The 15,953-nt window shown below is 43.6% G+C and overlaps 1 protein-coding gene across 1 annotated transcript; it reads right to left on the bottom strand.

Moving 5' to 3' along the window:
- Nucleotides 1–7,414: 7,414 nt before the first annotated feature.
- CCL26 (C-C motif chemokine ligand 26) lies at nucleotides 7,415–11,651 on the bottom strand. The gene is made up of 3 exons (XM_057695053.1): nucleotides 11,456–11,651; nucleotides 11,252–11,366; nucleotides 7,415–7,624 (listed from the first exon to the last, which is right to left on the bottom strand). The coding sequence occupies exons 1-3, from the start codon at nucleotides 11,526–11,528 to the stop codon at nucleotides 7,528–7,530; spliced, it is 285 nt and encodes a 94-aa protein (XP_057551036.1). The 5' UTR covers nucleotides 11,529–11,651; the 3' UTR covers nucleotides 7,415–7,527.
- Nucleotides 11,652–15,953: the final 4,302 nt, after the last annotated feature.

Raw genomic sequence — 15,953 nt, 5'->3', positions numbered from 1 at the left:
CTAAATGCTGACATTAGGAAAAAGAAACAGTCTCAAATCAGTCATCTAAGCTTCTACCTTAAGATATTAGAAAAATAAAAGAATAAACCCAAAGCAAACAAATGGGAGGAGATTACAAGTAGAAATCAATGGCGATTGAAAACAGAAAAGCAATAGAGAAAATAAATGAAACCAAGTGCTGATTCTTTGAAAAGATCAACACAGTTGACAAACCTCTAGCAAGAATGACAAAGAAAAAAAGAGAGAAAATGCAAATAACAAAATGCAGGCATGAAATGGAGAAAATCACTATAGACCCTGCAGACTTCAAAAGGTTAATAAGAGAACACCTGGAGTACATCTACACAGGTGAATTCAACAAAGATGAAATGAACCAGTTCCTCAAAAAACACAAACTATCACATCTAAACAATATGAAATACATAATTTGAATAGCCCTGCAACTATTAAGGAAATCAAGTTTGTAATTTAAAACTCCTAAAAAAGAAAACTCCAGGCCCAGATGTTTTCATTGGAGAATTTTGCCAGACATTTAAAGAGGAATAAAAGTCAATTCTACACAATGTCTCATAGAAATGGAAAAGGCACTTCCCAATTAATTTTATTTAGAACTACTCTGATGCTGGGGGGGGGGGGGGGAGAGAAAGAGAACTGCAGACCAGTATCTCTCATGACTATAGATGCAGAAATCCTTAACAAAATCTTTCAAACAGAATTCAGCAATATATACACCATAACAAGTGAGGTTTCTTCCAGGGATGCTAGACTAGCTCAATATTTGAAAATCAATCGATGTAATCCACCATATTGACAGACTAAAGGAGAAAAATCACAATCATATTAATACAGAAAAGCATTTGACAAAAGTGAACACTCATCCATGATAAAAACTCTCAAAAATAGGCATAGTGGGGAACCTTCTCAATTAAGAGGAAAAAAAAAACCCTAAACAACTACAACTAACATCATACTTAATGGCAAAAGATTGAATGCTTTCTCCCTGAGACTGGGGACAAAGCAAGGATGTCTACTCTCACCACTCCTATTCCACAAAGTACTTGAAGTTCCAGCTAGTGCAAGAAATCAAAAAAAAAAGGAAATATAAGGCATACAGATCAAAAAGAAAGAAATAAAACTGCCCCGTCTGTAGTCGACCCAACTGTCTGCTTAGAAGGTCTCATATCTGATAAGGTTTCAGTATTTAGAATATATAAATAACTCTTACAACTCCGCAGTGAAAAGACAAGTCAAAGGATTCGAATAGACATTTCTCCAAAAATGTATAAATAGCCAATACACACAGGAAAAGATGCTCAGCCTCATTAGTCATAAGGTACACACGAATCACAACCACAGTGAGATACCACTTTCCATTTACTAGGTTGACTAACATCAAAGGGACAGACAAGCGTTGGCAAGGATATGGGGAAACTAGAATCCTCATACTTGCTGGCAGGAATGTAAATTGGTGCAGCTGCTGTGAAAAGCAGTTCTACAGGTTCTAAAAAAGTTAAACGTAGAATTACCATATACCCAGCAATTCCATCCCTACATGTATACCCAAGAGAAATGAAAATATGTGTCCATAAAAACTTGTACACCAGTGTACAGCATCATTCATGCCGGGGTCCAGCCCAGGCAGGATCCAGGGAGTCCCTTGGGAGGGGTAGAGTCGGCGAGAAAAAAAAAGAGACAGAGACAGGAGAGAGAGAGAGTGAGAGTGAGAGTGAGAGAGAGAGAGAGAGAGAGTGAGAGTGTGAGAGAGTAACTTTAATTTTTGCTCGGGTCTTATATATCTTACATCTTGCTTTGTGGATTTTTCCATTAGGGGCCCCATATCCCTCCCCCAAATGTCCCATTGATTCCACCGGGGGCCAGTCCTTAGTCAGGTGATGAGTCTTCTATGTAATCATTAGTTCTTATCAGTTCTTCGCGTTCTTGTTTTGTCCTTCCAGTGGTTACAAGGGGGAGGGGAACACAGGATAACAATCTCTAAGGGCAGGCCTCTCAGGCGCCCAGGCTTGAAGTGACAGACACATTGTTAGCAGGTTAAGCTTAATTAGTGAGCTACATTCTCTATGCTACGTGACAGCAGACATACAGGACATGGACGTAACATGGATACCCATAATATTCCGTTCTTATAAGGGAAGAGTGCATGGGATATTTTATAGGCAACTTTGGTTTGACTGACCCTCACTTCAGAGGTTTGGGATCATTGTGATTGGGTGAGGCAGCATTCCTGATCACAATGCATGGCCCATTACGGCCGAATTGCCAGCATGGCCCAAGGGTGGGGACAATAAGTTTAAACATTCCTCCATTACCCGGGCCCCCTAAGGGTCTAAATGTGATTTGTTTGTGGCCCATAGAATTTCCACAACACCAAGAAAGCGGGGGGTAGCCACCATTCTTGAAGGTAGCGTTGGCGCCCCTCACCCAGAGAGCTCATCATTCCTAGAAAGAAAAAGTACACAAAGGAGACTCATAGTAAAACTAAATCTCGGAGAACTCCGGTACTTCCAAGATGCCTGCTTTGCAGCTCTCCCGAACCGAAGATGCCTTCATCGGAATTCCCGCCTTGCAGGCCATTCCCGAAGTGCTCGGCCTTGCCTGAGCCTTTAGGCAATCCCCGGACGGCTCCCGGCACATTCACAAGAGCCAAAAGAGTGGAAACAGCCCAAATGTCCTTCCCCTGATGAATGGATAAAATGAAATGTGGTATATCCATGCAATGGAATACTATTCAGCCATGAAAAGGAACAAAGTGCTGATATATGCTACAACACGAATGAAACTTGAAAATATTATGCCAAGTGAAAGAAGCCAGATGCAAAAGGCCACATATTGTATGATTCCATTTATATGAAATGTTCAGAATAGGAAAATCTATGCAGACATCAGTAGATTAGTGGTTGCCAGGGCTAGGGTGTGGGGGAAGGGGTTGCCAGGGTTGTTAGGGAGTGAATACTAACAGGTGTGGGGTTTCTTTGAGGGAGTGATGAAAATATCCTGGAATTAGTAGTGATGATGGTTGCAGCACTTTGTGAATATACTAAAATCACTGAATTGTACACTTCTAAATGGTGAATTGTATGGTGTGTGAATTAATCTCAAAAAAATAAAATTTAAAATATCGATTGTATTTATGAAACAGATGAGACAGAACATAGAGCCCAGATATAGCTCCATACAAAAACTGAAGTGCAAAAGCAATTCAGTGGGGGAAGAAGAGTCTTTTCATTAAATGGTGCTGGAGTAATTGAGTTGGTAGGTAGGTAGGTAGGTAGGTAGGTAGATAGGTAAGTAGGTAGGTAAATCAATCAATCAACCAACCAACCAATCAACCTTGACCTAAACTTCACACCTATGCAAAAATTAACCCCCAATCCACCCTAGGTTCAAATGTAAATGTAAAACTATAAAACTTTGAGGAGAAAACATAGAAAAAAAACGTTTGGGACTCAGGGCTTGGTGATGAATTCTTAAGGATGACACCAAAATCATGCTTCATAAAAGGAGAAAATCAATAAATTAGACTTCATCAAAATTAAATCCTTGGGACTTCCCTGGCGGTCCAGCGGTTACGACTCTGTGCTTCCACTGCAGGGGGCATGGGTTCGATCCCTGGTTGGGGAACTAAGATCTGGCATGCTGCGGCGGCCAGAAAAAAAAAAAAATCTTTAACTCTGTGAAAGACCTTGGAGAAGACAAGTTACAGACTGAGAAAAAGCATTTGCAAACCACATATCTGACAAAGGACTCATATCCAGAGTTTATTTGATAAAGGACTCATATCAAAACAGGGAAAACAAGCACTCTACTTAGAAAGTAGAGAAAAAACACAAGAGACATTTCACCAAAGAGGATATATGGATAGCAAATGAGCACATGAAAAGACGTTGCACAGTGATAGTCACTAAGGAAATGAAAATTAAGACCACAATGAGATATTGAAATGGAGCAGGACCCTATAGTCCTTGCCCTCCTCGCACTCCTTCCCCCTCCCCACCAGGACGTCCTTAGCCTGCCTTTGGTCTGTGAAAAAACTTTAGCCAAAGAATAAGTTTAATCAGAGAAGTGAGAAAATGCAGAAACAAAGGAAAACAGTCAAAGGAGACCAAACAATAATAGTTTAATCATTAAGTCTAGTCAAGGACCTTTCGTTCCCCCTCAAGGGCTGTAGATACTATTCTGAGCCATGTCCTGTGAGCTGTCTTATAGATGCTGAAACCCCCACCAGGTGGGGCAGTTAACTACATGGTGACAGGCTGTGGCCATGACATAAGCTGCCACAGTTCCGAGAACTGGACTCGAAGAAATGGGAACAAACGGACCCTGGAACTGAAGACTAACTGTGCTTAAAACAATCAAGATGACGCTAGTCAGACCACCTCATGATTAATTTCAGGATGACTGTCAGAGCCAACTGTGCTGTTTCTGCATGTAGCCCCCTCTCTCTGCCTATAAAAGTTCTTGCCCTCTGATTGTCACTGGGGGGGGATTTGGCCTTTGGACAGGCATCCACACTACCCCCTCCCCGCCCTCCAGTTGCCAGCATTCAAAATAAAAGCAAACTTTCCTTCCCACCAACCAGACCTCCTTATCGGCTTTTGATCGACCAGCAGCCGGCCCCCACTTTCAGTGATAATATCACTACATACCTATTAGAACTGCTAAAATGAAAAACAAGTGACAATACCAAATGCTAGCCCAGATGCACAGAAAACTGGGTACATTGTTGGTGGAAAGGTCAAATGACACAGTCACTCTGGAAAATAGCTTGGTAGTTTCTTTAAAAAACCAAACATACTGACTTCCCTGGTGGCACAGTGGTTTAAGAATCCACCTGCCAATGCAGGGGACACGGGAAGATCCCACATGCTGTGGAGCAACTAAGCCTGTGTGCCATAACTACTGAGCCCATGTGCTGCAACTACTGAAGCTCATGTGTCTGGAGCCCATGCTCCTCAACAAGAGAAGCCACTCACTGAGAAGCCTGAGCACTGCAATGAAGACTGAACGCAGCCATAAATAAATAAGTAAATAATAAATAAATCTTAAAAAAAAAAAGCTAAACTTGCGTTTATTTTATGACCCAGCAATTAATTGCATGCCTGGGCATTTATCTCAGAGAAATGAAAACCTATGTCCACATGAAAACCTGTGTGTACATGATTTTCTTATTGGCTTTATTTGTAATAGCTCTGAACTGAAAACCTACCAGAGGGTAGCCGTTAAATAAACTGTGGTATGTCACTCCATGGAATCTAGTTAACAGTAAAAAAATTAAATAAACTACTGACGCTCACAACAACTTGTGTTACTGTGTAGAGCTAAATTGGACTCCATGTTGGATCTGTTTCTTTGACTTTAACCTTTGCTTTTCATTGCTTTAATCATACACAACGGCCTGCCTCAGGGAACCCTACCCACCTGTGAAACTAACACATCCCTTCCCTGGGGCTAGTCCTTCCAGGAGATGTTTTGCAAGACTGATAACCCTTTTTACTTTACTTCCCAGCCCCTCCCTCTCTGATTCTATAAAACAAACCGGCATCCAGAGCCCAATAAGATGGTTTATTACGAGACATCAGTCTGCCATCTTCTCAGTTTGCTGGCTTTCTGAATAAAGTCAGATTCCTTGCCTCAACACCTCGTCTTCAATTCATTGGTCTGTCATGCGGCGAGCAGAACAAGCTTGGACTTGCTAACACTTGGATGTATCTCAAGAACATTGTGTGAAGTTAAAAAAACAATCCTTGTATAACATTCTTGAAATGACAAAATTATGAAGAAGGAGAACAGATTAGTGGTTGCTACGGGTTAAGGATGGTGGGAGAGCAGAGAGGTGACTGAAAAGCGAGAACACTGGTGAGATCTTTGTGGTGAAGGAAAAGGTCTGCATCTTGGCTGTAGTGGTGGCTACATGAATCTACACATGCAATACAATGACAGCGATACAGACACTTTATGCCAATGTCGATTTCCTGGGTGTGATACTGTACTGTAATTATGTAAGATGTGGGGGAAAACTATTGGGGAAAACTGGGTAAAGGGTACCCCTGACTTCCTTGTGCTATTTTTGCAACTTCCAGTGAATCTATAATTATTATTTTTTTAATAAATATTTATTTATTGGCTGCATTGGGTCTTTGTTGCTGCACACATGTTTCTTCCAGTTGCAGCGAGTGGGGGCCACTCTACATTACAGCGTGTGGGCTGGTCATTGTGGTGGCTTCTCTTGTGGAGCAGGGCTCTTGTTGCAGAAAAAAAAACTGATCCCACGAGAAACCAAGCACAACACTCGGAGAGTTGGAGAGCTCAGGTTTATTGAGCTGGCGGACCCAGACGAGCTAAAGCTCCAAAATTCTGGGGCCCCGTTTCAGGGGAGTCTTCCCCTTATATAGGTTAAAACATACAGCTATAATTGGTACAAACTGATTGGCTACAAATTACTATAGGTCACGGGCAGTTACAGAGCGCGGGAGTTGCCAGGGGTTACACACATAGCAGGGGGTCCTAACAGGAACTTGTAGGAGCCGGACATTCCATTCCTATCAGGACTAAGGTCCCAATTTGCATTCTCACATTGGTTGTGGGTTGAAGTTAATGGTCACTTAACAAGTCTATGTGCAAAGGGTCTCAAACAAAGGCTTGGGGTGGGTGCCTGAGAGCGAGACAGTCTTCCCTTATCTGATCACTCTTAGTAATTCATTTTACTGTTTAACTGAGAGTGGCAAGCAGGCCTTTGCAAGATAGAGGAGAGGAAGTTTCAATTTCCTCATCACTCTAGGTGTGTGGGCTTTAGTAGTTGCAGCATGTGGGCTCAATAGTTGTGGCTCGAGGGCTTAGTTGCTCCGCGGCATGTGGGATCTTCCCAGAGCAAGGATCAAACCTGTGTCCCCTGCGTTGGCAGGCAGATTCTTAACCATTGTGCCACCTAGGAAGTTCCTATAATTATTTTTTACAGTTCTTTAGTTTATATAGACATAGACATCTTAGGATCAGTAGGTAGACAATATTCATGTTTATGAATTAATGTCTTATGAGAAAACACTGCCCAATATGGATGCATTCCACTTCCCTGCACCAACAGGCTAGGAGGTGTTGTACAGAGTTTAATTTTCCTATAACATAAAGTTTTCTCTCCAAATAATGTTAAAACACTTCATGGGCATTTTGCCAAACTATATTAATATTGTCCCTGCTTTTTTTGCACAAACAAAAACATAAGGCAGAACTCAATACCAGGGTCAGTTCAGGGGTTGGGGACCTGCCAGGCAGTCTGCTGCAAATACTGACTCCTTTATTTTCTTTGAAGAAAACTCAGTTTTTATTGAATAAGCATTTTTATTGAGCAAATCAAATCTTCATTAAAAAAAAAAAAAAGACTGGTGAAAAATATCCTCTCCTCTCCACCAGACCCATGGAGCCTTCTGGTGGAGAAATTCTTCAGGCTCCGTCAAGGGAGGCAGAGCCAAGAGCAGATCAGGATCCAGGCGTCTTGGACTGAAAATTCAGCGGTCAGTGCTGTTGCTGGGTTTTTAGTAAAGAAATATATTTCTGCACCCATGGTTCATTCAGTTTTGCACAGATTTTCTGGCCTCTTTTGGTGGTAAATCTGTGGAAGAGAGATCCTGACAGTCAATACTGAAAACTTTTGCCTCCTGGAAAGGAATGGAAAGGGAGGGGCAGCCCCTCCACCCAAATCGTCTGCTGGCTTTGCTGCACACGTGTCACACTGTTCCTGCTCCCTCTTCTGGCCGTCACCCTCCCTCCTCTCCGCTACTCTGTTTTCCACTGGAAACCACACTTACTGTTCCACCTTCCCAGGGAAAAATGTAACAACAGCTCTGGTCTGAAGTAGGTAATCTGCACCTTGCCTCTAAGCTCTTTTGTTTTAACATAACAGCTTTATTGGGATATAATTCACACACCATATAATTTGCCCACTTAAAGTATATAATTATAATTCAGTGGTTTCAGTATATCCATAGATGATGCAGCCATCACCATGATCAATTTTAGAACATTTGCATTGCCCCAAAAAGGAACCTCATATGCATTGTGCTGCTTAATTTTTAACCACATTATCACGGGTTGTTTGCCACGGCTGCTCGTGTGGCTATGATTCCTGCCTTCCTTACCATACTGTGAGCTCATTAAGACTGTGGGCTGTCGGTCAGAATGGGCATCATCAAAAAATCTAGAAACAATAAATGCTGGAGAGGCTGTGGAGAAAAGGGAACCCTCCTGCACCATTGGTGGGAATGTAAATTGGTACAGCCACTATGGAGAACAGTATGGAGGTTCCTGAAAAAACTAAAAATAGAACTACCATATGACCTAGCAATCTCACTACTGGGCGTATACCCAGAGAAAACCATAATTCAAAAAGATACATGTACCACAATGTTCATTGCAGCACTATTTACAATAGTCAGGACACGGAAGAAACCTAAATGTCCACCGACAGATGAATGGATAAAGGAGACGTGGCACATATATGCAATGGAATATTACTCATCCATAAAAAGGAACGAAATTGAGTTATTTGTAGTGAGGTGGATGGATCTAGAGCCTGTCATACAGAGCAGAGTAAATCAGAAAGAGAAAAACAAATACCATATGCTAACACATATGTATGGAATCTAGAAGAAAGGTACTGATGAACCTAGTGGCAGTGCAGGAACAGAGATGCAGATGTAGAGAATGGACTTGAAGACACCAGGGGGAAAGGGAAGCTGGAACATAGTGAGAAAGTAGTATTGACATATATACACTACCAAATGTAAAACAGATAGCTAGTGAGAAGCTGCTACAGAGCACAGGGAGATCAGCTCAATGCTTTGTGAAGACCTAAAGGGGTGGGATAGGGAGGGTGGGAGGGAGGCTCAAAAGGGAGGGGATATGGGAATATATGTATACATATAGCTGATTCACTTTGCTGTACAGCAGAAACTAACATAATACTGTAAAGCAATTATACTCCAATAAAGATGGGGGAAAAAAAAAAATTGTGGGTTGCAGTTGATGTTCCTGAATGCCTTCCAGCCTTTGCTCCTTGGCAGCACACGTAAGTGACAAGAGCCTAGGTTGGGGTGCTCTAACCTGGAGCACCATGCAGGGCCCATGATACTTACTGGGCCTCGCACCAGGCCCTGGCACATGCAGAGGAGAAGAGCCAAAAGAATGGGAAAATAAGAGGGAGGAAAGGCTTTGTGGATGTTTGAACAACCATTTGACATTGCTCCCATTGAAAGAAGGGGGTCTATGTCCCCTCCCTTTGAAATTAGCCCAGTCTTAGAGACTGGTTGACCAATAGAGCATGGCAGAAGATTTGGTAACTAAGTCATAGAAGGTTGTAGAATTTCTGCCTGGTTCACTGAGCACTTATGCAGGAGCTTTGGACCTCCTCATGAGTCCTACCACCCCAGGTCACATACTGTGAGGAAGCCCAAACTAGCCCAACAGAGAGACCACACCCTGGAGGGAGAGACATGCCTCCAGCCCCCCCGAGCTGCTCCAGCTCCAGCACCATCTGTATACAACCACACAAGAGATGCCAAGCCAGAACCTTGCAGCCATGCCCTTCTGGAATTCTAGACCCATGGAAACCACGAGAGATAAGATGATCATCGTTGGATTAAGCCACTAGGCTTTGGGTGGTTGGTTACCTAGCCACAGATGACTGATAAGACCCCTCACCTTCCTTTTACAAATGAGGAAACTCAACTTGCCCAAGGTCACACAGCTTATAAGTAAAGAGCCACAGCTTTGAGGTCAGCTCGGGGGCTCTTTGCCAGCTGTTGGTTAAGTGTTGATGTCTTTAAAACTCCAGAAAGCCAATCAAGACACAAAGGAGAAGACCCAGGGCATCCTGAGCCCTGGACCTCCCCCCTCCATATCTAGGCACTTGAGTGCCTCTTTCCTGTCCTTGATTGTCTCAAAATGACAGCATTCAGGTTTGTCTCTGGAGCCCATTTTCTCCCTTTCCACACCATTCTCTCCTGCTCAGAAACCCCAGGTCCCCTGCTTATGTATTTGCACTTAAAGATCGCTTCCATTTGCTGAACGTTTACTGCGTGCGGGCTCAGTGCTAAATGCTTTGCATATATTAACCTCATTTGGTCCTGCCAGGGACCCTTCCAGGTGTGTGTCATCTCTCCTGCTACCGATGAGCTTGGCATGACCTGCTTCCTGTCTATCTGTCTGCCTTGTGAGTAACATGTTCGTCCTCCTCCCATTCACCATGCTTCTGCCTTCTCCCTTCACCTGGGCCACTCCCACTAATCCTTGGGGGGGTCTCAGTGTAAATGTCACTTCCTCTAGGAGACCCTCCCAACACTGTTAGGTCCTCCGTTGACTATGAAGCGTGGCCCAAATAAGTCACTTTGACATCAGGATTATTTTGAGCTAAAGACACTTAAAAAAACCAATAAAACAACAACAAAAAACTCCCAGCAGGTGCAAGAAGAGTGTTCTGACCTCCTCCTTACTTCCTCAAAGCAGGAGATAAAACTCCCATGCGAAAAATGTCCTCCTTGTACCAAGAGGAAAGAAATATTCTTAACACTAGAGACAGAGTCAAGGCCAAGAGAACTCTGTACAAACAGATCTTATTAAGATAGCTCTTATCAATCTTTAGCTTTCCCCACCCCCATATACTTTAATTACTTTTCCACAGTTCCCTCCATGTTCAAAAGCATGTAGGATTTTGTATAAAATCACATAGGTTTTGCCACTTCCTCGGGTCTTCATCCTCTTGTGGAGGCTCCTGTGTACATGTGAAAATCTGTATATTTTTCTCTTGTTAATCTGTCTTATGTCGATTTAATTCTCAAGCCCATTCAGAGCCCCTAAGAAGATAAAGTTTTGCCTCCCCTACAATGACAGGCTCCCTGCTGCTTTCTCTCCTGCTGTCTTTTTCAAGCACTCATCACAACTGTGATTATCTATTTTGTGCAAATGTTTTTTAATGCCCTCATTCTTATGCTAGATGTAAGGTTTATAAGGGCTATTTTTTTATACCCAGCACTTGCACAGTGCCAGGCAGCTCACGGTCTGCAAATTAGGAAACCAAACTCAGGGTCACACTTGTTACTGCCCCAGGTAAGGTGATAACCCAAGTCACCAGGTTCCCATCCTGAGGCTAATCCTGGTGCTGTGGGAGGTCTGCCCAGCACCCATCCAATTACGTGACTGGTAAGGGACCCTAGAAGCCCAAAGGAGAAATACTCATACTCACATCACAGCCTGCTGGGAGCAGCTGTTCCTGGTGAGTTCATAGTTGCTCACCCGCTTCCAGGGAAGGATCTTGCGGCTGTATTGGAAGCAGCAGAACTTGGCCACATCACTGCCACCTAAAAAAACAGGGAGAAAAAGGAGCTTGGAGATGTCCCTTTCCTTCCATCCCTAGTCATCCTGGGAAGGGAGTGGGGCAGCTCCATACGTATGGCAGCTCCGAGATGGACACACAGAATAAAAACCAGGAAAAGCGTGGAAGCTGTGGGGAAGCTCTTCATGGTGCTGCAAGCTGGGTGCTTCACAGCCTTCTTCCTAATTCCTCCTGTCTCAGCAGGACCTTCTTTTATGGGGCTGAGTGTTCCCTGAAGATAATTCCAGAGAATTTTATGGTTGAACACAAAAGCAGCTGTTTAGCTGTTTTTCCTGCGGAGGGGGAAGCAACCTGATACCCATGAAAAGGAGACTGGAAAGTGAGACGGTATCATCAGGTTGGTGGTGGGGGGGGGGGGGGGGCAGGGAGGAGCCAACATGCCCCTGAGAGCCTCCCAGCAGTGCAATGGTCTGAGGCAACACTTGATTGTTTGAAAAGCAAAAGCAGAGGAAATGAAATAAGAATTCCAGCGAATTGACCTTATTTATTTTATAATACAATGGGTTGTTCCAGATAGATTTCTGGCTCTTGGTCAACGCTTCCTTGGTTTTCTTTTCCTCTTTTCTTTTCTTTGAGGGGGCGGGGCATGTGCCACATGGCATGTGGGATCCCAGTTCCCTGACCAGGGATTGAACACCTCCCTTGCCCCACCCCCCACATGGGAAGAACGTTTTTCTAACCACTGGACTGCCAGGGATGTCCCCTTTCTTGGTTTTCTAAACATTGTTTATCTCTTGGTGAGGGGTCTGGACAGTTTCAGGACAGGAGCACAGAGCAGCCTGATGACACAATGGATGTTGAAGAATGATGCTCAGGTATATGCCCTTCCTAGCACCTCAGTGCTGCATATCACTTGACATGGGGTGCCAGGGCTGCTTGGAGGCACTTAGGAGTATCTTACCTGGTTTAGAGAGCCTCAAACCTGTTATAACATCACAATCTTCTGGATCCTGAAAAAAATACATATTGCCTGTCCCTGCTTTGCACCTCCTGGGTCAGGCTCTTTGAGAGGGGGAGCCAGGAATCTATTATATTTTAGCCTAATTTGGCTAAAATGGGGAAAGTGAATTCTAGAATGGGCAGTGACTTCTGGCAGGAGATTCTTAGGGAAGGGTAGACAGGGACTTTCAGATCCTTGTTTTAAGACCCCGTGCTCTTTAATCAAACACGGGGATATGTGTATAAAAACAGATGATTGAACTTGGTGTACCCCCCCAAAAAAATAATAAATAAATAAAATTAAAAAAAAAAAAAAGACCCCGTGCTCTGTCATTCTCACCCCCGATATGCCCCCGGGCTTTAAACTTTTGAATTTAAGTCTTAAAAAAAAAGAAAAAAAACCCATCTAGAACCATAGAATTTTTCAGGGCTAGCTGGGACCTTAAGTCTCACCTAGCCTAACATTTTAAAAACCCCCTCAGAGTCATCCAGCCTCTTTTGATTACTCTGAGTGATGGGGAACTCACCACTGAACTCCTCAACCTAACACAGCTCTCCCTGTGACAAAATTCTTTTAAGTTCTTTTTACAGTTTGGCTAAAATCTTCATTCCCTTTGTTTCTACCTTTTGACTCAGTTCTCTACAAAATTGCCTAGTTTCTCCTCTTCTTTTGGAAGATGAAGATATTGAGGTTTCTGCAGATTTGAAGACCATTGCTTTCATTTGGGTTCCCGTAAAGCTGACCCTGAGGTAAGGATTCCAGTGCAAGTAATTCATGACGGAGGTGATTCCAGAAGACACCAGTTGAGGAGGAGGGAAGCAAGGCGGGGAAGGAAGGGTGCCAATGTGGGGCAGGTGATCAACAGGTTGGGGCCACGGGCAGCTGAAGCTTGATTCCACTGGGGGATTCTGGGAGCCAGTGCAGACTAAGCCTGAGTTGGCCCAGCTGTGGGGGAGAAAGCGGGGATGTTCTCTGCATGTCTTTGGTTGAGGGCTGCATCTCACACTCCTGGCTTGTCCTATGAGCAAGCTGAGCGTGCTGTGTGATCAGAGAAGAGGCCCTCGGGCAGAGTCACAGGTGTCCCCAGTCAGTGGCCTTTGGCTCACAGACGTGAATGATGAGATAGTAGAGGCAGGGCGCCAACAGCACCTGCTACAGCCATTACTGTGTTTGCCTCCTGAATGTCTTCTTCTCTACACTAAACTCCCCTGTGCCTTCAGTTTGCCCCACAGCATCCTATGTGAAGGTCACCTTCACACACTAATTTCTGTTTTAATGAACAGCTACTGTGTGCTGGGGACCCAAATGTGTCATAAATGGGGCACAATAAACCCTAACCATAAGGGGTTGATAAATCATTGACAAATTGGACTATATTCAGATGTGGAACTTTTGTTCATTAGAAGACACCAATAAGAGAATGAAAAAGCAATCTGCAATGAGGGAGATTTTTGCAGTACATCTGTACTGGGTTGAATAGTGTCCCCCTCAAAATTCACGTCAATCCAGAACTTCAGCATGTGAACTTATTGGGAAAATAGGGTCTTTGCAGTTGTAATTAGTTGAGGTGATCATGTTGAATTAGAGTGGGCCCTTGTGATGTTGTGACTTATAATAATAAATATTTGGTCTACATCCCTGGCACACAGCTCCTAAAACCTTTGTAATTTTCTAAGTGATAAGTGGAATGGGAGCGTCTTTTGATTTGATGATGGGTCTTTTGTCCTCAATTCTTGAAGTAGCTCCCAAGCAAAAAAGTGAAAGGAGTGTCGTTATTCATTACAAGCACCTTTCAACAGCACTTGAGTTTATGCTAATGATGGAAAACCCCTAGATAACGGCAGGATGGGGGCTGGTTGCCAAGAGAACCAACCATGTGATTGATTACAAGGTTGGAACTTTCAGCCCATCTCCCCAGTCTCCAGGGAGGGGAGAGAGGCTGGAGGTTGAATTAATCCCCAGCGGCCAAGGATTTAATGAATTATGCCTACACAATAAAGGCTCCATAAAAATCCCTCAGGAACAGGGTTTGGAGAGTCTCTGGGTTGAACATGTGGAGGTGCTGGGAAGGTAGCATGCCTGAGGATCTGTGCCCTTTCCCATGCTTTACCCTATGTATTTCTTCCATTGGGATGTAGCTGAGTTGTATCCTTTATAATAAAGTGGTAAACTAGTAAGTAAATCTTGTTTTCCTGAGTTCTGTGAGACCCTCTAGTAAATTATCAATCCCAAGGAGGGGGTCATGGGAACCTCTCCGATCTGTAGTTGGTCAGTCAGAAGCACTGGTGTTTCTAAACTCAGGTCTGGCTGCTCATCACTCAAGAATCAAATACTGAGAGACAAGTATTGGGTAAAAGGAAAGATAATTTTATTGAGGAAGCTGGCAATCCAGGGGAGAAGGTGGACTCACGTCCCAAAGAACCAATTCCCGACTCCCCGGGTTTTGTTTGGAGATTATATAGGGAAAAGAGGAAGGGGCTACGTGCTGGGGAGGGGGTAACCTTCTATTTTCAAAGATGATTGTCTTGCTCACATGGTTCCAAGCAGCTGTCAGGTCTCACTTGTGATTGGAACATTATCTGAGCCATAAATCTCTGGTTAGCTAGTCCTTCTGGTTCCAACTGGTGTGGGGTCTATATGTTTGTGGGCAGCATAGAGTTAACGTCTTCCATTTGGTAGGCGTTTCAGTATCTGCAAAACAGCTCAAAGGACATGACTCAGAATATTATCTATAGACCTTGAGGAGGAACTAAATGTCCTTGACTTTGTTTAATGGCTAAACGTTTATTATTTTGTCTTGCTTGACTGTTTTCCTTTCTTTCTGCATTTTCTCAGTTCTCTAATTAAATTTACTCTTTGGCATTTGGGGAAGGCCTAGGAGGCTAAAGTTTTTCTACAAATGAGAGGCAGGCAGAGGGTGGGGTTGGGTTGGGTCTGTCCTGAGAAGGTCCCATAAGATGGCCCATAAGGTCCTACTCAGTTACAAGGTGGCAACCTAGACTTTCAATGGACATCTGAAGTGGAGGCAATCTTGTGGGACAGAGCCCTTAGCCTGTGGTGTCTGACACTATCTCCAGGTAGATAGTATAGGAATTGAGTTAAATTGTAGGATACTCAGGTGGTGTCTGAGAATTGCTGGGTGTGAGGAAAACCCTGCTACACCAGGTCAGAAGTAAAGTACTGAGAGAAGAGTGCTGTAGAGAGTAGACAGGAAACAGTGAGTTTTTTCCCCTTTCAGCTGTAAATCCAATGACTGGCGTCCTTATAAGAAGGCTATATGAAGAGATAGAGAGACACACAGGGAAGAAGGCCATGTGAGGACAAAGGTGAAGATTGGATTGATGCAGCTACAAGCCCAGAAACACTCAGAATTTTCCAAAAGATAAGAAGAAGCAAGGAAGTATATCCTTTCCTAGAACCTTCAGAGGGAGCATGGCCCTCCTGACACCTTGGTTTTGGACTTCTGGCCTCCAGAACTATGAGAAAATAAATTTCTGTTCTTTTAAGCCACCCGGTTTGTGGTTATTTGTTTCAAAAGCCCTAAGAAAGGAATGCAATGTGTATCTGTAAAAGGACTAGAATTCAGAATATGTAAGGAACACTATAAGTCAA

Source organism: Hippopotamus amphibius, chromosome 9 (assembly GCF_030028045.1).
Source record: "Hippopotamus amphibius kiboko isolate mHipAmp2 chromosome 9, mHipAmp2.hap2, whole genome shotgun sequence".
NCBI lineage: Eukaryota > Metazoa > Chordata > Mammalia > Artiodactyla > Hippopotamidae > Hippopotamus > Hippopotamus amphibius.
The sequence above is the reverse complement of the archived record's forward strand: the minus strand, read 5'-3'. Positions and strand labels throughout refer to the sequence as shown.